Source organism: Bubalus bubalis, chromosome 14 (assembly GCF_019923935.1).
Source record: "Bubalus bubalis isolate 160015118507 breed Murrah chromosome 14, NDDB_SH_1, whole genome shotgun sequence".
NCBI lineage: Eukaryota > Metazoa > Chordata > Mammalia > Artiodactyla > Bovidae > Bubalus > Bubalus bubalis.
Window position 1 is genome coordinate 46290573 of NC_059170.1, and position 22437 is coordinate 46313009.

The 22437-nt window shown below is 41.9% G+C and overlaps 1 protein-coding gene across 1 annotated transcript in view; it reads right to left on the reverse strand.

Moving 5' to 3' along the window:
* Nucleotides 1-22437, reverse strand: part of PCSK2 (proprotein convertase subtilisin/kexin type 2) — a 242675-nt gene that overhangs the window by 193960 nt on the left and 26278 nt on the right. Inside the window, exon 2 of the mRNA XM_025264236.3 lies at nt 19766-19870. Coding sequence (XP_025120021.2) covers nt 19766-19870 — 105 coding nt within the window. The remainder of the gene's footprint in view (nt 1-19765; nt 19871-22437) is intronic.

The following is a 22437-nucleotide window of genomic DNA, read 5'->3' on the forward strand; positions in this document are numbered from 1 at the left end:
CACTTTCAGGAACATTGTTCTAATTCACACTAAAATTTTTCATGGAGTAGAGGCAAGCAAGGAGAATAAATGGAGAATTAAGAGGGAGAAAACACAAAAGTAGTAGATGGTAATGTTAGCTTTTCTGCTCTGGCAAAAGTCAATGTTATTTGTATTTTTAAAGATGAAGTCACCCTCATAGCTTTGAAATGCTTGAGCATTCATTTGTAGCCATTTGCACTTGCATTGTGATTCCATGATAGACATGACAAATTGAGACAATTTATTTCAGATATTTGGACTTTCATTGTTACTTAATGCTACGGATAGTAAAATAGAAGCAATTAGTAAGGGTTAAGTGACTTGCCCATGTTGCATGACTAAGTAGGAGATGAGTTTTTTTTAATGCTCTGAAGAAGTCAAATGACAAGTTATATTTTAGCCATGGAGAATATGACCCTTGGCCAAGTTATTTTTTTTTCTGAGATGGTTTAACTTACTCATTAAAAAGGAATCACTGATTATCCACTATGTTGCATTCACGATGTACAAACCAAACATAGTGGATAATCAGCAAAACTTTACATTAAATTAATCAACATTTTATAAAATTCTTTCCATGAACATAGGTAACATATCCTGTCAAGGCAAATGATTGCTTCTTTGATTATGGAAAAACACTAATAAGCTTTCACTTTCTTTTTTTTTTTTAATGTTTTACTGGAAAGAATTTAGGTAGAGATTTAAGCATAGTAAACTTTATAACATATATGTGTATGACTGGGTCCTTTCACTGTTCACCTGAAACCATTACAACATTGTTAATCAGCTATACCCCAATACAAAAGAAAAAGTTAAAAAATATGAGAATCACTGTTGTGCACCAAGAATTAATATAGCGTTGTAAATCAATTATACTCTGAAAACAAACAAACAAGCAAATTCATAGGGAAAAAGATTGGATTTGTGGTTACCAGAGGAGTGGGGTGGAGGGGGTGTTGGGAGAGGGAAGAAAGTTAAGAGAGTAAATCCTAAGAAATCTCATCACAGCGAAGATTGTTTTTCTTTTGCATCTATATAGAATGACAGATGCACACTAAACTTATTGGGGTTATTATTTTATGATGCATGCAAATCAAATCATTATGTTGCACAACTTAAACTTATACAGTGCTTTATGTTATATCTCAATAAAACTGGAAGAAAAATGGATAATAAAATGTAACTGCCTTAGGTTTGAAAATAAAGAAATAAAAAAAAAAAAAAAAAAAAGGAATCACTGTATTAAGTTTTAGAAGAATCTGATTTGGTCTGCACTTGAGTGCCACCTGGTATACTCTCATGATTAGCATTGATGATTACTCATTGATTTTGGTTTTTTGATTAAAAATTTTCATGATTAAACATCAACCATTTGCAGATGTGTGGACAAATTATCAACTGAATTCAAATTACCTCTAAAGACCAGATTGCAAGCTGGTTGGTCTGGTGATTTTGGTCATGTGAACAGCTGAATTAGATTGCTCCCTGGGAAAGAAACTGATTGCTCAGAGAGCAGTGCACACAAACAAATCAACTAGATTCAAAGTGATGCTGTTAAGCTATATAAACCCAGTCTTCAAATAGCCTCCCTGGCGAGACCCTGTTTTTCATTTAACCTGAATGATGTTTGTGGGTTGTGGGTACTTTATAATTTCCTTTCAATATGAAGTCAGTGTGAGATATTCCACGGAGTTTATATTAATAGATTTATATCATCCTGGACAAAGGCTTTTGAGCTTTGTCATTTTTTTTCTGTTCTATTCAACCTTTTTATTAAGAACTGGTTGAGGATATTGATGTTGATCAAAATCAGACAGGAAGGTCTGTGGGAAGGAATGACAGTAAGGTGGGAAAGATACTGAATCAGGATCCAAGACAACCTTAACAGGTCATAATAAACTGAAATATGAATAAGATGAAAATATGAAATATAAATAAGATGAAAAGTTCAAAAATTAAACCTAAGCCTTTGCTTTAGGACCAATAAACCAATCTTCCAAGGATGGATTGATTTGCAGCACATCCGAGAAGACACTAGAAGTTTTGACTAGTTGAAAGGTCAGTATTAGTCAACATAAGATCCGTGACCTCTAAAGAAGGATAAAGTGATCCAATGGTGTGTTCATAGGAGAACAGCCTTCAAAGTATGAGGAATGAGACTCCAGGGCTACTCTGACATCATCAGATCATAGCTGGATTGTGTGTTTAGTTCTCAATGTTCAGAGAGGTGGGATGAGGAAGGACAGGAAGTCAAACCAAATTAAAGTGTCTTCAAGAACCAGGAATGTTTATTCTGAAGAAGGTCCAGAGTCATAATAAGTATATTCAAATGTTTAAAGTGTTCTCACATGGAGGAGGAGATCATTTAGCCCCAGAAAGCAGAACCTGGATGTGTCCCAATGCATTGGGATTGCCTTAAGGAAGAATTTTTTTTTAAAGCTTTCATTTTCCTGGGAGATTTTTTTTTGGTGGGGGGGTGGGCTGCATCTGGTCTTCATTGCAGTACATAGGATCTTCATTGCAGCGCCTGGGCTCTATCATTGCCCCATGGCATGTGGGATCTTAGTTCTCTGACCAGGAATCAAACATGTATCCCCACCTAGGAAGGCAGATTCCTAACCACTGGACTCCCAGGGAAATCCCAAGGAAGAACTTTTATTTGGACCACCTTTGCAAACTGTGAGGTCAGTGAGGGGTTGGGGGGGTTGGGGGAGCTTGCATAGAGGTGACTTGTCCAATACTGAGTCATCCTGTTTGGGGAAGTTGAAGAGGAGGGATTGAAAAATGGAGCCCCATGGACAAATTTGCTCTGCTGACTTATTTTTTCATGTGTTAAGAATCCTTGACTAAGCTACTAATATATTTAAGCAGCACAAAGATTTTGTACTAAGGTTGGCATTTTCCGATTTTCTTGAAACATTGGCATATCTGGTAGCCATGGATCTCCATTTTTGTGAGATAACAACCATCTGAGGAAGCTGTTCTGCTTCCTCCTGTGAAAGGATTATGCTCCCTGGTTCTCCACACTCCCCACCACTCCCTGTTGTGTCCCCACCTAGAGGCAGAAGAAGAAGTGATCATGTGTCCACTTGCTTGACTTACTGCTCTGCTTACACCCAACCCATCTCAACTGGTGACTTATTTGCCCAGCCTCTCAAGGCCTTCTGTTTGTTATCCTGATTTGACACACTGATTGTGTTGGAGAATAGAATTTAGCTAGAAATCACTGGTTTTCAAACTTTTTTTTTTTAGTTGAAATAACAATACTTCTGCTCGTTGCCACCCAGTTTGACAAATGAAATCTCACACCAAATCCACAGATGTAGAGAAGGGACTTGCAGACACAGTGGGGGAAGGAGAGAGTGGGATGAATGGAAAAAGTAGCATCGACATATATACACTATTATGTGTAAAACAGATAGCTAGTGGGAAGTTGCTGTGTAACACAGGGAGCCCAACCTGGTGCTCTGTGATGACCTCGAAGTGTGGGATGGGGGAGGAGAGGGAGGTCCAAGAGGGAAGGGATATATGTATAATTATGGATGATTTCTATTGTTGTACAGCAGAAACCAACATAACATTGTAAAGCAATTTTCCTCCAATTAAAAAATGAATTAAAAAAAAAACCAGGAGGAAAATCTATTATCTTTGAAGTGAATGAAAAGCCTCTATCTCATCATCTCTTGTTTCCCTTGAGGCAAGAAATGGAATTTTAGGGCTCTGATGACCTGGTTTGAATAACGCATGATGTGAAATTTTCTTCTAAAAGCTGGGGATACTAACATAAGCAGTAGTTCTTCCAAACACTTTACAGTAGCAGTCTCCAACTTTTTGGCACCAGGGACCAGTTTCACGGAAGATAATCCTTCCATGGACTGGAGAGAGGGATGGTTAAGGATGATTCAAGCACATGACATTTATTGTTCACCTTATTTCTATTATTATTACATCAGCTCCACCTCAGATCATCAGGCCTTAGATCTTGGAGATTGGGGACCCCTGCTTTATAGTAGTCATTTAAAGAAAATTCCCATTTCTCATATGAAAATAAAGATATGCAAAGGAAGGATCACAAACTAGCAGGAAATCTGGGTTTTGGTTCTGGCTTCACATCAACCAGGGCTCAGATGGTGAAGAATCTGCCTTCAATGTGGGAGACCTGGGTTCGATCCCTGGGTCTGGAAGATCCCCTGGAGAAGGGAATGACTACCCTTGCTTGGAGAATCCCATGGACAGAGGAGCCTGGTGGGTTACAGTCCATGAGGTCGCAAAGAGTCAGAGGTGACTGAGCGATTAATACTTTCACTACTTGCACATTAACCAGCTGGAGGAACCTCAGCTATAAACACCAGAAGGGACCTTCGAAGGCTAACCAGTCTACACTCCTCACTGTGTAGACAAGGAAACTGAAGACAGGGGGATAAAATGATTTGACAAGGAAACGTGGCTAGTTATTATTAGAGCTGGTGTCAGAACCCAGGAATGACCTTGGGTGGCACACCCTCCATCATGCTCCTTTTGCCCCTCCCTTGGCAGTTCTTTGAGTCTGTTTACACACAATCAATTTGTGAACCACTCTGGTTTTGGAGAAGGAAATGGCAACCCACTCCAGTATTCTTGCCTGGAGAATCCTACGGACAGAGGAGCCTGGCAGGCTACAGTCCCCGGGGTCACAAAGAGTTGGCACGACTCCTTCTGTTCTCTGGGAGGGCTTTCCCCTGTCATTTCTCCGAGGTGTCCTTACAAACTGACATCCATTAAGCAGTCCTTTATATGAGGGGGGCTGCTTTCCTTTTTCAAGGGGAATGGAAAGCAGAAAATTGTTTTGTCTTACCTGTTTACTCTCAGGCAATTAGCTCTTTATTGCTGACTGGGACACACTTGCCGTAGAAAAGATGGAAAACACAATATTTTCAGTACAGATAATGGGAAACCAATTGGATAATCTCTAGCAATTGGACTGTTATTCAGAAGTGAATCTCTTTGTCTAGCTGCTTCAGTCATTTCCTCTACTCCACTCACAAGGGTTTGAAGCTACTGGAAATGGTAGGAATTCATTTCCTCTCATTTTTCTAAATTCCTTTGACTTGGACTGAAAAGCACAAGCTTGCTTATGGATGAAGATGTGATCACAAACACATCAATGGACATCATAAAAGCAAAACGGCTAAACCAGTTTCAAAATACTCCAAGAGAGTTTGAGAGTGGGTTGTTTTTTTTTAAACCTTTCTTAGGCTTATCCATGAATCATGATCTTAGGAAAACCCACAGCCAGATAGAAATACTTATTTTAACCATTTGTTTGTGTCATCATGAAGGGGCACGGAGAACCTCCTTCAACTAAGCATTGAATATAGCTCACTCTGGAGCAGCGGTTTCCAGAGTGAGGAAACCGCTCATATCTGTCTACCTTCTAGACAGATTTTTATATCTTAACAGGGAATTATTTTAAGAACTCTACCTTTCTGAAATACATGAAAATGTGATCAAGGCAGAATCAACAGAGCTTGGATTTTGCATTTCTGAATTGGCGATTAAGGTTATTACCTGTGGGTCTACAGTCCAACCTGATCTGTCTCATAGCTTTTATAGTTTCTTAAAATTAAAAAGACGGAGAAGGCAATGGCAACCCACTCCAGTACTCTTGTCTGGAAAATCCCATGGACAGAGGAGCCTAATAGGCTGCAGTCCATTGGGTCGATAAGAGTCAGACACGACTGAGCGACTTCACTTTCACTTTTCACTTTCATGCATTGGAGAAGGAAATGGCAACCCACTCCAGTGTTCTTGCCTGGAGAATCCCAGGGATGGGGGAGCCTGGTGGGCTGCCGTCTATGGGGTCGCACTGGGTCAGACACGACTGAAGCGACTTAGCAGCAGCAGCAGCAAAATTAAAAAGAAGTGCCCAACTCAGATGTCCCTCTTGCCATGTCAAACAGAGGCTATTTCTGGGTAACTCCACCTAGTAACTCACAGAACTGGCTTGGCTCTGAGATATTGCCTCGTTGGCCTTGAGGTTTTAGATTGGTTCTTATCCATTCTGAGTCAAATGTGACTCCCTGCTTAAAAACACACCATCCATCCCAGATACAGCAGTGTCCGGTTGAGTTAAAATTCATGCCACCATTTTTATTTCATAATCTCATGCATGTGTCATGAATTTCAATACTCTTTCATAAAAAATAGGTTGGAGATGGAAAAACTGAAGAAACTCATCTTCCATTGGTATTTCTAGGTGGTTTTAGCAAGAAATAATTATAGGGAATTATATACAAATATAATTATATCTTGATACTCTGGTAAAAGTGAATGAGTAGGACACATTGACTAGATGGGTCTTTGCTTGACCTCTGACCCTTTTTCTCTGGCATCTGTAACTTCTCTATTTCCTCTGCTGGCTCCCAGTCATCTTCCAGATTTCTAACTTTCATTAATAGAATGCCCCGGGCTCAGTCCCACACAAATTATCTTCTCTATTTGCACTCATTTCTCAGATAATTTCAACTTGTCTCATGGCATTGAATGCTATTAGTAGATGGGTGGCTCCCAAATTATGTCATCAACTCCAACCTCAATCCTAAACTTTTAAATGTGCTTGCTTATTTTACTTGGATGCTCCAAGCAACTCTCGGATGTTAACATGCTTAAAACTTGTCTCTTGATTCCCTACCCACTCCCAATCAATGTGCTTTTCCTCCCATCTGTCCATCTACATAAAAGTCTATCTACTCTGTGCTCGAGTAACTCAGGCCAACTGCCTTAGTTACCCTGGCGTTCTCTGTTCCTCTCCCATTCCTGATCTAATCTATCAACAAAGTGAAGTTGCTCAGTCGTGTTTGACTCTTTTTGCGATCCCATGGACTGTAGCCTACCAGGCTCCTCAGTCCATGGAATTTTCCAGGCAAGAGTACTGGAGTGGGTTGCCATTTCCTTCTCCAATGAATCAGCAAATTTGAAGACTCTACCTTCACGAAACATCCCTACATCAGACTTGTTTCTTACCACCTTGACCAGCTTCTACCCTGGTTTAAGCTGCCATCCTTTCCCTACCATCATTCCTGAAAGATGACATCACCTTGCACTGATCTAATTTCCAGTGTGCAGCCCCATGCCCACCCCATTCACCCCAAAGTAGAGCAATCCCATCTCATTCATTCATTCAGTCGATTCAGTCCTTATCCTGACCTATAATGTCTTATGTGATCTTGCTTCCTTGCTGACTTCATTTCTTTTCCTGTTCTCCTTGGCACACATCTTCCCAGTCTTACTGGCATCCTTGTTGCTCACAGAACACATCAAACACGCCCTGGATGGGAGGCAGGTCAGGGGAAATCCACCTTAAAAACACTGAAGATTTTGGTGGAAAGTCCTAAAAGTTTGTCAGCTCGCCTTCTGAGAGTTATCATCTTGTGAATTACTAGGATGATACAAAAGCACTTTCTTCTTTCCATATTGCTTTTCTCTGCGTTAGAACCTCTTAGAAAGAAAGTCGCGCCTCCCCAGAAGTCTATCCGAACGGTGTCTTCCAGTGTTCTTTCTCTTTTGGCCGTGAGACAGTGTCAGCATAAGTGATCATTTAAAATAAGCTCACAACATCTAGAAAAAGCCTGACTTACTCCTTAGCAGCTTTCCCTGTGCCTTTCTGAATCCATAGTAAACACAGCTCCCTTGTTCCCCACAAAGAGTTAATTATAGCTCTCTCAGCAGCTCTTTGAGGCAGGAAGCCAGGTACATCTGCAGCGCCCAGAGGAGACACAGAAAGTGCTCCCTGCTGAATCGTGAAGCCAGCAGATTAGGGCAGATTCAGTTTCCCTTGGGTTAGAACATCACTAAAGGTGGCTCTCTTTTGCTTCCTCCCCCAACACATTGTTCCTTCTCCAGATGCTCTCATCACTCTCAAAAATGTGCACCCCATGAAGGTTTATACTTGCTGAGCCTATCTCTTAACGAGGGGTCTAGAAAATGAATTTGGTCACTAGTTGGGAAGCTAAGTCAGTATCTGCTCCATGTGGGTTTCTCAGGCTCACCCTTTGGGCTCCAAGTGTGGTCAAAGTTGCGTGTCTACAGATTTACTTTTCCCTCTGAGCTCATGCAGTCCTAGGAGGGGGCCAGTGAGGGAAGCTGGGCTGCCTAGAGAAAGTTGCCGACCCTAGAGGCATGCCAACATTGCCAGAAAGGCAAGGCTTAGGGCAGAATGTTGGTCCCCATGGTCTCCAGACCCTGGTGTCACTCTCATGACTATGTGATATATCACATGGTAAAAGGGACTTTGGGGATGGAATTAAGGTGACTAATCTGCTAAAATGTAGAGAGGCGGATTATGTTAGGTTATCTGGGTGGGTCCAATGGAGTCCCAGAAGCCTGAAGCAGAAGAGAAGCAGAGGGATGTGAAGACAAGAAGGATCAGATGTGTGTTGTTGATCTGAGAATGAAGGAGTCACGGGAGAAGACACTGCAACCCCGTTCTCAGAAACATCTTTTATACACTCAACTCCCCACCTCAGAGTCTGTTTCCACAGAATGCAAGCTAAAGCCCGATCTTTGTTTACTCTTTTGTAGAGAAATCCCACCGTAGGGACAGAGTTCTGAAGTAGGTAACATGTAAACTATGCATGGTCAAAATGAACTTCGGACATTTCTTAGGAAAGTTAGAAATCAATATACTGTGTCTCAATGCATCACAAATGTGTGGAATTTCCTTCCACAAGGAACCCAATCCTGTCTCATTGTTCACACAACAGATGAACAAGCTAGCTTGTACTTAGGAAATATTTTGCGTCAGAAGTATTATCTTTTTCATTATTTTTTAATTTATTTTTAACTGAGGATAACTGCTTTACAATGTTGTGTTGGTTTCTGCCATACAACAACAGGAACCAGCCATAGATATACATGTGTTTCTCTCCCTCTTGAACCTCCATCCCATCTCCTATCCCTTCCCATCCTGTAGGTGGTTGCAGAGCATCACACTGAGCTCCCTGTGTTATGTAGCAACTTTCCATTAGCTATCTCTTTTACATATGGTAACGTACATGTTTCCATGTTACTATCTCAATTTGTCCCACCCTCTCCTGCCCCTGCTGTGTCCGTAAGTCTGTTCCCTATGTCTGAGGCTCTATTCCTGTCCTGTAAATAGGTTCATCAGTACCATTTTTCTAGATTCCATATATATGCATTAATACACTACATTTGTTTTTCTCTTTCTGACTTAAGAAGTATTATCTATAAATGCTAAAGGCTGTCACCCAGAAAGGTGAACCACTCGCACTATGACCTGGGAGGGAAAGATGTGGGCTGCATCCTTAGATGACTCTGCTTATTCTGGCCCCTGGAGGGCACACATGGGTTAAGCAGACTCCTGAGCAGAAGTGCCCACTTTGTTTTTATTTTCCTTCCTTTTTTACATTTCCATTTATAACTCAGGCGTTGAGTTCACATAAATCACATAAGCTGATGATATATCTTCATATTTTCCCATTACACTACTTTTGATGGAGGGAATCCAATTATTCGTGAGTGAGAACGAGTTCTTAAAGAATCACAAGTTCATAAGCAATATCAATCCTCATTTAGCTTGCTATCTAAATCATCTCTGGTATTGAAAGGCATCATCAGTTTTATTATTTCTTCCCATTCAATCATGACTGTGTGACCCCAGAGAAGTCACCCTCTTAGGTTTATTTTATCTCAATGATATTTTAAAGCTTGAAGGCAGAGTGTTGAATCAATGTTTCCTATGGAATCTTCCTGTTCTACAATTCTCTTTGTGCAGAGGACCAGGGAAATTATGAAATCTAAGTCAGTGACACAGCAGCACCATGCAGTGTGGGGACCCCTCACAAACCATGGGATGGTCAGTACGTCATGAGCCTCCCTAAGCCCCTGTTTCCTCGCCTGTAGACTCAGGATCCGATGCCACTTAATGCACAGGAGATTTCTGAGGATTAATGAGATGATGCCTGCTAATCCTTAGCATGGGTTGGACAGCAGGATTTGTAGCGAGAGATCATCAGCCACTGCCGACAGCTTCTTCCATGAAGCACCTCCATTTCTACCTCTGCTTGGGGACTCTCTCCCGCATTCTGAGGCTCATGCACAGGATGTACCAGGGGTTTAACATTCAGATCAGCTCAGAAACAGACAGCTCAGAAACAAGAGACACCAGAAAGGGCAACTGTCTTTCTGGTGGGACAGCTCTGAAGCGTGCCCGTGAAACCGAGGCTCAGCTGTCTAAATGCAGACCTGCTGTAAATCTCAGCCTCTGCTTACTTTTGTCACTTCCCTCCATCAATTTACTCTTCCTCTTGGGCGTCTGAGGATCAACCTCCCAAATAAGTGACCCTCTTCCAGGTACTTGTCCCAGGGTTTGCTTTTTGCAGGAACCCAAACTAAGACAATAGCCTTCAACAGACACGAACCAATCTTAACAACCGTTATGAAATTAAACTGAGAAGAGGCCCTGGAGAGATTCCCCTCTGGGCTCTTCTTCCTCAGCCACCTGAGTCCTGCAGAAGTGTCATGAGCAGGATCTTGAAGGACTGTGTAAAGACCGTGTAAAGTGCTTTCTCCCCACTTACGTACACAAGGTCGCTGGCTGGCTGGTTGGGTGTGGAGAGGTATAAGCCCAAATGCCTTCCTACTAGATGTTGCTGTAGTGGTTCCCTTGCATTTGTGGTTCATTTTTTGTAAAGGAGCTTTGCTTTCGAACCCTGAGACCCACATTCTAAAAGTGTGTGTTTGCCACTTCAGGGTTCTCGAGGAGAGGAAACAAGGTGCATAGAAGCAGGGAGGAAAAACCCGAGGAAAAAGGGAGAAATGATGCGAAGTTTTTCTGTGCACTCCTTGAGGAGTGATTTGCCTCTTCAAAGTGATCAGTGTGGTTCCTTTTTTCATGATAGAAAATTGAGCTGATAACAGAGCAAGAAAGGTCCAGGTCACTGAAGGGGTCACAAGGTTCAAGTGTTATTGAGACAATCCTTGAGGGGTGGGTTTGGGGCTGGGTCTCATCCAATTTTCACCAATAATTAAAAAATGTGTTTTCTGGGCCTCATCTCACCTTCTCTGTCTTCCTCTGGCATCAACTTCACTTTGTTCAGCTCCCCATGTCCCCAGTTTACTATTCTGTTTGCAGTAGACATGCCAGAGGCACCCATGAATCCTGTTATCCTGCTCAGGAGTGTCTCTTGGGAATTCCAGCTAATCTGTGCCTCCGAGGCCCCAAGAGTTAAAGGAATTTCAAACCTCACCACTGGCTAACTCTCTACTTGCATGACTTTATCAATGGACCACGGGCTTCCCTGGTAGCTCAGCTGGTAAAGAATTCACCTGTAATACAGGAGACCCCAGTTTGATTCCTGGAGGAGGGATAGGCTACCACTCCAGTATTCCTGGGCTTCTCTGGTGGCTCAGATTGTGAAGAATCTGCCTGCCATGCAGGAGACTTGGGTTTGATCCCTGGGTTGGGAAGGTCCCCTGGAGAAGACATGGCTACCCACTCCAGTATTCTTGCTGGGAGAATCCCCAGAAACAGAGGAGCCTGGCGAGCTAGAGTCCATAGGGTGGCAAAGAGTCGGACACAATCATATCCGTGGACCCCAGAGCTCTTATAATCATGCGTCCTGGATGGTCCTTTCCCTGTGAGAATCTCAATTCCAAATAGGTTGCTCCCTTGCTGACCAAGAGACCTAAATCCAGGGTGGAAAAGATGGGGCCAATACTGGGGACCTGAGTCAGTTTTTGGCTTTCAAACTCGTGTGTGACTCAAGCACACACCCATCTCTTTGTTACCTTCATTTCAAGAAGGAATAACAACTGTTGGTCCAACTCGTGTTCCAAGGAAATGAGATGAAGAGAAGCAGCCATGAAGGCCCTCTGGAATAAAAGCATGAAAGCAATTTAAAATACTATTGTACTTGCTGTACTATTTATAATAAACTCACTCTGTCTGTGTTTCTAAATAAGTAAAATGATTAAATCTATCAGCTTTAATTCTTTCCCTCGAGAAGACATTCAGAAGAGAAACCAAGGAATTCCTATCCATTTCTTAGAGCAGGATCTCAGCACCACAAACCTCACCAATTTAGAGTCAAGTATGAAGATAAATGGGAAAGACTAGAGATCTCTTCAAGAAAATTAGAGATACCAAGGAAACATTTCATGCAAAGATGGGCACAATAAAGGACAGAAATGGTATGGACCTAACAGAAGCAGAAGATATTAAGAAGAGGTGGCAAGAATACACAGAAGAACTGTACAAAAAAGATTTTCATGACCCAGATAATCATGATGGTGTGATCACTGACCTAGAGCCAGACATCCTGGAATGTGAAGTCAAGTGGGCCTTAGAAAGCATCACTAAGAACAAAGCTAGTGGAGGTGATGGAATTCCAGTTGAGCTATTTCAAATCCTGGAAGATGATGCTGTGAAAGTGCTGCACTCAATATGCCAGCAAATTTGGAAAACTCAGCAGTTGCCACAGGACTGGAAAAGGTCAGTTTTCATTCTAATCCCAAAGAAAGGCAATGCCAAAGAATGCTCAAACTACCACACAATTGCACTCATCTCACATGCTAGTCAAGTAATGCTCAAAATTCTCCAAGCCAGGCTTCAGCAATATGTGAACAATGAAATTCCAGATGTTCAAGCTGGTTTTAGAAAAGGCAGATGAACCAGAGATCAAATTGCCAACATCCACTGGATCATGGAAAAAGCAAGAGAGTTCCAGAAAAACATCTATTTCTGCTTTATTGACTATGCCAAAGCCTTTGACTGTGTGGATCACAATCAACTGTGGGAAATTCTGAAAGAGATGGGAATACCAGACCACCTGACCTGCATCTTGAGAAACCTATATGCAGGTCAGGAAGCAACAGTTAGAACTGGACATGGAACAACAGACTGGTTCCAAATAGAAAAAGGAGTATGTCAAGGCTGTATATTGTCACCCTGCTTATTTAACTTCTATGCAGAGTACATCATGAGAAACGCTGGGCTGGAAGAAACACAAGCTGGAATCAAGATTGCCAGGAGAAATATAATTACCTCAGATATGCAGATGATACCAGCCTTACAGCAGAAAGTGAAGAGGAACTCAAAAGCCTCTTGATGAAAGTGAAAGAGGAAAGTGAAAAAGTTGGCTTAAAGCTCAACATTCAGAAAACGAAGATCATGGCATCTGGTCCCATCACTTCATGGGAAATAGATTGGGAAACAGTGGAAACAGTGTCAGACTTTATTTTTGGGGGCTCCAAAATCACTGCAGATGGTGATTGCAGCCATGAAATTAAAAGATGCTTGCTCCTTGGAAGGAAAGTTATAACCAACCTAGATAGCATATTCAAAAGCAGAGACATTACTTAGCCAACAAATGTCCGTCTAGTCAAGGCTATGGTTTTTCCAGTGGTCATGTATGGATGTGAGAGTTGGACTGTGAAGAAAGCTGAGCACCCAAGAATTGATGCTTTTGAACTGTGGTGTTGGAGAAGACTCTTGAGAGTCCCATGGACTGCAAGGAGATCCAACCAGTCCATTCTAAAGGAGATCAGTCCTGGGTGTTCTTTGGAAGGAATGATGCTAAAGCTGAAACTCCAGTACTTTGGCCACCTCATGTGAAGAGTTGACTCACTGGAAAAGACTGTGATGCTGGGAGGGATTGGGGTCAGGAGGAGAAGGGGACGACAGAGGATGAGATGGCTGGATGGTATCACTGACTTGATGGACGTGAGTCTGAGTGAACTCCGGGAGTTGGTGATGGACAGGGAGGCCTGGCGTGCTGCAGTTCATCCAGTTGCAAAGAGTCGGACATAACTGAGCAACTGAAATGAACTGAACTGATGAAGATAAAAAACAACCTATTAAAAAAAGAAATGTACAAAATGGAAAGAATTTTTCTAGGGTATAAAAATCAACCAACCAAATAAATCAACCTATTGTTAAAAATTCTTTTTAAAAGGCACTAACAAGATGGATTTTTTGTTTTCACCAGCCCCGCAGGCTGGGATGTCCTCAGGTGTCCCTGTGACATAAGGACAGAACATACCCACTGGGGGAAGGCTTTGTCAAAACCAAAACGAAAAGTGAGGGAAGGCATTTTTCTCCACGACATTGTCGATTTGAAAGTAGATTTTCCAGAAGATAATTGTGTTTTATTCTTCTCTTCTCCAACTTTTAATCTACGTACTGTCAGCCTTCTGTATCCGCCCTTACAGAACCCACGGATATGGATGGCCAGCTTCTCGATGCCACTTACATAAAGGGCTTAAGCATCTGGAATTTGGTATCTGCGGGGGTCCAGGGACCAGTTCCTTATGGAAACTGAGGGATGGCTGTGATCAAATAGTTATATTAATTAAAGGAAAGACATGAAACATACTAGTGGGTTGTCATTATCATTACAAATTACTGTGACTGATGCCAGGTGTTTGAAAATGCTTGGAAGCTAAGAGCTTAGTGATTATGACAAAATTTCATGTAACTCGTGGAGGAAGAAGGTAGATGAATTTTTCTGCTTGTTTGAATTGCTGAAGGACCCAAATGGCACTTACAAGCCATTTTCAGCTTCTGTCAACCACCTGAGTTTCAGTTACCATAATGACTCTATTAAAAAAGCATTATCAATTATGGTATTATGAAGTCCCACAAACAAAGAAAGCCTGATTCACTCATTATTCAGATTTTTACAAACAGATCACACCAGACATGTCCAGTTAGTTTTAAAGAATAGACAAAGTTCTCTTTTTTTTTCAGGTTGCATGGTCTGTGAGATTTTTGAAGGACTATCCAGTGAAACTAACTTTTGTAGGTTTTTGGAGTGCCCTAAAAACTCACACATATGCTCCGAATAGATCCTTAAAGAACAAAACTGACTCACTATGGGGTCATGTGCTGACACCTATGGTTATAAGACTTGTCAACACTCTTGGATGTGGAAGAAGCTAGGAAGAAGTAGCTCCCATGTAAAGAATGCAGAGGAAACATGTAATATTCTTTGAGACCAGGGGAAATAAGAAAAGGTTTCAGTGGACTGATAGGAGTTTCTGACTTGAAACAGGTTTAAAGAGAACCCCAAGAGATAATTGGATGGTCTAGTATCATTGCTGAGAAAAGGAAATAAATGCTTGAAATTCTTAAATCAAATATAACTTTCTCAACAAATGACATTCAGGTTATTATTATTATTATTATTGTTAAATTATCTGGCTTCCATATGACTAGTGGGAGTTTCTCATTGAGTAACTGAGTCTTTAAATTTTTGAACATATTTCATTTCAATGCTCTCTATGTCAGATGAGCAGATGTGAAGGACTGTGAAACAAATGTTTTAAATAAATCTATTTCCCAGTGGCTTTTCAAGCACTTGTTGAATGTATGGGGTTTGATATGTAGACTGTGGACCATAGTTTAGTTTGACTTTAAGATTTGTTGATGCTGCTCTTAGCTAAAGTTTGACCAATGTCACAGAGGCTTTGAACGTGGATTAATTGTTCTTGACCTTGATGCTGAGAAGGAATTTTCAGTTTTCTTATTTCATTCTAGCTTTGGGTTTATTTATTACATTTTCACATTATTTTAGCTATTCGTACTTTCCAAACACATTGTTCTTGCTTCAGTGGTTGCACTGTGACTTTGAATATGAGCAGGAACACAGAGTGACTTTGGAAATTAAAAGCTGACTGTTCACGGGATTCTCAGTGACAAGAGTTGAAAATGATGAAATGAAGTGGTTTCTTTCATCCACAATTAAGAATGTATTTAAAGGAGGCCCTGGAAAGACAGCAATACTTCTGTTTCCACTTTAGAATAATAATGAAAACATAAGATGAGAAGAACAATATTATTTCATGGATTAAAACCCTGAAGAAAAATTATTAACCATCCATCTATTCATGTGACAGTCATTTATCGAGCATCTACTGTGTACTTAGAATGGTACTATAGAAAGATACCTAGAAATAAAGATGCAATTTTTGCTTTTTAGCATCTAAATGGTGTTACACAGCATTATGCTAATCCTCTTAGCAGAAAGAAACGGAAAGACAAGGGAGCACCTTTAAAATAGTCCTGCATCCGAATATTTTTCTTAGCTGCTGCTGCTACTGCTGCTAAGTCACTTCAGTCGTGTCCGACTCTGTGCAACCCCAGAGACGGCAGCCCACCAGGCTGCCCCGTCCTTGGGATTCTCCAGGCAAGAACACTGGAGTGGGTTGCCATTTCCTTCTCCAATGCATGAAAGTAAAAGTGAAAGTGAAGTCGCTCAGTTGTGGCCGACCCTCAGCGACCCCATAGACTGCAGCCCTCCAGGCTCCTCCGTCCATGAGATTTTCCAGGCAAGAGTACTGGAGTGGGGGTTTTCTTAGCTACTTCCCTCCATATTGATGAACAAATGTAAACATACTGAAAGTAGCACTGTGTTGGTGTGGGCAAAAGCCCATGTTATCCCTTTCTAGTCTTTTTCTTCTTTTCCTTTAACAAAAAATTTAGTAGTGAAATGAAGGACAAAAATTCCTTGAAATTTCTGATCAGAAGTTTGGTCCTCTATCTTTGTCTTCTTTATTTCTTGGGTTGATAGGAGAGCTTGGTGGTTTCTTTTGTTAAAAATCTACTTAGGTGGATTGAGCCCTGAGAGTCTGTAGAAGCTAAAACCATACTGGGAGTATGTGCATGGCTCCTCGGACTCTGTATTTGCCTTAACAAGCCCGAGAATAGCAAGTGAGGGTGGCCAGGAAATACTGCAGAGACGGGGTAAGAAGGAAGCTGGGGCAGCAAACATGATTCAAGTCGATTGGTCTATGAGATAACATGTTTCACAGAAGGATGAAATAACTTGGTCTTTTTTTCCCTTTCATTAAGCCCTTTTATTTTACCTGTGCCCTTTTTCACTGAAATATCATGAAGTATTTTAAATAATCAAGCTTTTTTTCTTGGTGGGACTGATTTTTGGTGTGGAAAAGCGATGAAATAGATATTTTGTTCTAGTGTTCAAATACCTATAAAATTTTATCTCATTTATTTATTAATATTTTATGATTCCAACCATAGAATATTTATTCTTGTTTCTAAAACAGTCCTGGTAAGGAACTCAGGCCAGTGCCTTGTTTCTCCTCCATGTGGTAATTCAGGGACCCAAGCTTCCTCCATATTGTGGCTCTGTTATTCTTTATTATTATTATTTACTTATTTTTTAATTGGAATATAGTTGCTAAAACAACTTGCTCTTAAGATCCTGATTCATGAAAGTAACTTGCAACATCTGTGCAAGAGACAAAAACATCCTTTCAGCTACCCAGTCCTTCCCCTCTCCTGTCTATTCTTCCAGTTTCTTCTCTTTCTGCACCTTGTTTGAATGTGCTTGGGAACCCCCACATTGAGGTGTCCTAACTCAATGTATTTGTCTTTTGTTGAAGTCTATAAGTCCACAGGCCTCACAGCATCCTTATAATACAGCTGTTGTACTCTCCATTGTCAACGCTTTTTTGTTAAGAGCAGTCATCCTCATGTTTTGGTATTAGCTGATGTCAAAACTAGATGACCCCAAGCATGTCATGCAGAAAAGACTCAGGCCTTAATCTCACATTTGGGAACAAGGCAATCATTACTAGCAGGGTTGTTTTTTTTTTTTTCATTTTGCAAAGAGTTATGAGATTTTATGCTTTATTTCTTTTCCTAAAATGATTGTATTAATGACAGCAGCCCTGACACCTAACCTGTATGAGAAAGCAGATAAAAGATACAGGAGATTTATGATCTTCAATTTCACTGTTATCTTCTCTTGTTCTCTGTGGATAGGGCAGATGGATACCCCCAGCAGGCAGAGGCAAGTGGCTACCAGGACCCTTATAATGGGCAATGGAGAGAGAATGGATGCTCCGTTTGGATAAAATAGATACTACACTGAGGAGAAAGACAAGTGACTGGAATCACCAATGCAGGATTTCCTTCTTTATTCCCCATCCCATCATATTGTCTTCTCTTTCAGAAACATCTCTATACACTTCAAGAATCAACATTTCAAAGATCGTTTCAAGTAAGTGCAAGAATAAAACAATCTTAATCTAATGGGCTCAAGGTGTCTCTCTGAACCAAATGATGGCTTCTTAGTTTCACTATTTCTTGGTTCCCTTTCCTGATCCAAACCTCTTAAGCATCATTTTCCTTCTTTCCCAGTTTCTTTCATTATTTCTCTCTGAATGATCTTGGGGCACTGTCTTTAATCATGGAAAAGGAGAGACACACAAGGGAGTTTTAAGAATTATATAAATAAAAGTAAAGAATTGACCATAAAGGGTAAGACCATGGGGCAGGCATGAAGCATAAGGAAAACCAGTGTCACATGTACCAGGGCGGTCATGGTCCACTGGTACCTTCTCTGGGTACACAGGTGAGACAGGCAGGATTCCCTGCCCATGGGCTTCTCAAGGGCATCCCCAGACACTGAACTGGTACAGTCAAGGTCAAGGATGTGATGACAGAAAAGAGCTTCTCTCTTAAGTAATGGTGCCAGCTTCTACAACAGACCCTTTAAGAATGCTTGGCCTGAGATGACAGCACAGACATCTTTAAACCTACTGCAAAAGCAAAGATTAAGTGGATTCTCAAAGCAGTGTTTCCATTCTAGGGAATGTGGGATCCCCTGGGTTGAGGAGTTCCAGGAAAATTGCCTGTGGCATGTCAGCTAGTGATCGGCTCGGGGAGTCTGCTTCATCTGTATTCCTAATTAAAGTCCACATTCAGCGCAGTCACGTTTCCATGAAAAGCCCCACCAGAATGATTCTAGATTCCACCAGCTCAAAAGGAGTGTCATATGTAAATGTCTAATTCAAACATCTGCCCTCTTTACATCTGTGTCCCCCATGTCCTGGGCAAGAGGGCATGAAGCCTTCAGCGTACAGATAGCAAGCTGCCTGGATGATGACTTTCCCTCTTGGTGAGCTGTCTATAAGAAATCAGAACCTCCCAGTTGAATGAGTGGGGAGAGCAGAAGGGGTTAGAGGGGGAGGGTTCAACGATTGTTGCCCAAAGTGAGAAAACAGGAAGTGGGAACACTGGAGAAGGATACTTTTGGACAGGGTGATGAGTTTGGTTGTAAGAAAATGGATTTAAATTTCCAGGGAGGGGAAGGGAGTGGAAATTGAGACCTAGAGTCCAAGAGAAGGTAAAGATTGGAGTTCAGAGTGGGAGTCCTAAGCATCAGGAAGACGGGGGGCCTGGGTGACATAGACCAGAAAGTGCCGTGATGGGCAGATGGGCAGAGGAGGCCGTGGACTCAGTCGTGTGTGGACAGGAGAAGCCAGCTGTCTCCTGCAAGCTGATGGCTTGCTGGCCCTCTCATGTTCCCGTTCACCACATGGGGCATGGCAGTCTCCTCAGGGCATGTGGATTCACCAGGAGAACCCTCCCATAAAACGACTCATTAAACTGCTGGTGTCTTCCCATCCATCAGAGGCCAAAGCACATCCCCTGGCAACCCGAAATCCTCACATAACAATGCAAGAGGAAAGGCCAGAAAAGGGGTGGTATCCCTGTTTACTCCCTTCCCTTGGCCTCTCCAGGGTAAAATTATTAAGTGTAAGACAGAGGAGCAGAGTCCCCAGGACCACTCTGCGAAGGATCCATGTGGGTGATTGCAACACACCCACTGAGTGCCTTTACTCCACAGTCCTGCCCCCTGCCCCACCCTTGCACACTCCCTCCACAGGCTCATCTGTGGCCGCAGAGGTTAGAAGGCAGGTTTCTAGGAAGACTCACCCTGGGGTCTCTCTCCAGCTGCTGCTGATGCTGTAGGCTGCGTCTTCTCTTGGCCTTGGCCAGGCCATTGTGATAAAAATGGTACAGGCCTTCAGCAAAGGGGAGCTGCAAAGAGTCAGACAGACACAGGCAAGGTTAGCTTCTGGGGGTGCCCCTGGACAGGGATGCCAGAGCCAGGGTGCATGCTGGGGCTCCTGGGATGGGACTCCACATGAGACCCTCTGGTTCTCTGTCACTGCTCTCCTCCCCGTCTCCCTGCTTTTCTGATGTAATATGTTCACCTCCCTTCCTCCACTACTGTAGTTTTCATCTATCTTTTCATCTTCTCTTCTCATCCATAGAGACTTCCCTTTATGTTCATCCCCACACCAACTTCTCTAGTCTCTTCTCTTAGGCATCACAAGAAAAGGAAACTGCAGGCCATTAGCCATTAAAATGGATCCCATGTGGACCATCCCCAGGTCCCCCCATTGTGCCTGTATGAATCTTTGATCCAAGTCCATGAACATAATAATGTAGCTGTTGTTTTATTAACAGGTTCACAGACTTGGAGAACAAACTCAAGTTCCCAGAGGGGAAGGATGGGAGGAAAAGAGAGGGAGTTTGGGATGGACATGTACACAGTGCCATGTTTAAAATGGATAACCAACAAGGACCTACTATTGTATAACACAGGGAGCTCTGCTCAATGTTATGTGACAGCCTGGATGGGAGGGAAGTTTGAGAGAGAATGGATACATGTAAATGTATGGCTGAGTCCCTTTGCTGTCCACCTGAAACTACCACAACATTGTTCATTGGCTATCGGTTCAGTTCAGTTCAGTCACTCAGTTGTGTCCAACTCTTTGCGACCCCATGGATTGCAGCACGCCAGGTCTCCCTGTCCATCACCAAATCCCAGAGTTTACTCAAACTCATGTCCATTGAGTCAGTGATACCATCCAACCATCTTATCCTCTGTTGTCTCCTTCTCCTCCTGCCCTCAATCTTTCCCAGCATCAGGGTCTTTTCAAATGAGTCAGCTCTTCGCATCAGGTGGCCAAAGTGTTGGAGTTTCAGCTTGAATATCAGTCCTTCCAATGAATATTCAGGACTGATTTCCTTTAGGATGGACTGGTTGGATCTCCTCGCAGTCCCAGGGACTCTCAAGAGTCTTCTCCAACACCACAGTTCAAAAGCATCAATTCTTCTGCACTCAGCTTTCTTTATATTCCAACTCTCACATCCATTCATGACTGCTGGAAAAACTATAGCCTTGACTGGAAGGACCTTTGTTGGCAAAGTAATGTCTCTGCTTTTTAATATGTTGTCTAGGTTGGTCATAACTTATCTTCCAAGAAGTAAGTGTCTTTTAATTTCATGGCCGCAATCACCATCTGCAGTGATTTTGGAGCCCCCAAATATAAAGTCTGCCACTGTTTCTCCATCTATTTGCCATGAAGTGATGGGACCAGATGCCATGATCTTCATTTTCTGAATGTTGAGCTTTAAGCCAACTTTCACTCTCCTCTTTCACTTTCATCAAGAGGCTCTTTAGTTCTTCACTTTCTGCAATAAGGGTGGTGTCATCTGCATATCTGAGGTTATTGATATTTCTCCCGGCAATCTTGATTCCAGCTTGTGCTTCATCCAGCCCAGCGTTTCTCATGATATACACTGCATGTAAGTTAAATAAGCAGGGTGACAATATATAGCTTTGATGATCCCTCTTCCTATTTGGAACCAGTCTGTTGTTCCATGTCCAGTTCTAACTGGTGCTTCCTGACCTGCATATAGATTTCTCAAGAGATAGGTCAGGTGGTCTGGTATTCCCATCTCTTTAAGAATTTTCCAGAGTTTATTATGATCCACACAGTCAAAGGCTTTGGCATAGTCAATAAAGCAGAAATAGATGTTTCTCTGGAACTCACTTGCTTTTTTGATGATCCAGCAGATGCTGGCAATTTGATCTCTGGTTCGTCTGCCTTTTCTAAAACCAGCTTGAACATCTGGAATTTCATGGTTCATGTATTGTTGAAGACTGGAGAATTTTGAGCATTACTTTACTAGCATATGAGATGAGTGCAGTTGTGCGGTAATCATTGGCTATACTCCATTATTAAATAAAAAGTTTAAAAAATAGTTGTTGCTTTAAACTAATAAGTTTGGGGTTGGTTTGTTACTCAGCAATGGAATACAGGAACAAATGGGTAGCTGAAAAAAAAAAGTTTTATATTCCTTCCATTTTTAGGACTGTGCAGATTTGAAACTCCACACTAGTATTAGCTGTCTGTCAGTTGGTGATACCAGCCTGGAGCAGCCCAGATAAGGGCCTTCAAGGGACATTCCTGGCACTGGAGGAGGGGATCTGAGGCCAAGGAAGCAGATACTGGATGAACTTCAAGGGCACAGCAAGTTTGGCTAGGGGTGTGTGAATGAAAATTTTTTAGAACACTGTAGCATTTGTGATTTAGTTTCTGTTCATTAAAACCACCTTCTTCAGGGCAAATTAAACATAAATATTTCATGTGCATCTTTCCAGGCTCAGAGGTTCTTGAATGTTTTCTCTACTTAACCCTGCTGATGTACTCAGGGAAATGTTAAGATTTATCAAAAAGGAAGAGAGAAGATGGAGAAGGGAAAAAAGAAATGTAGGTGTGCTCATCTTTTGCTCTCTAAAGACTTGTGCCTGT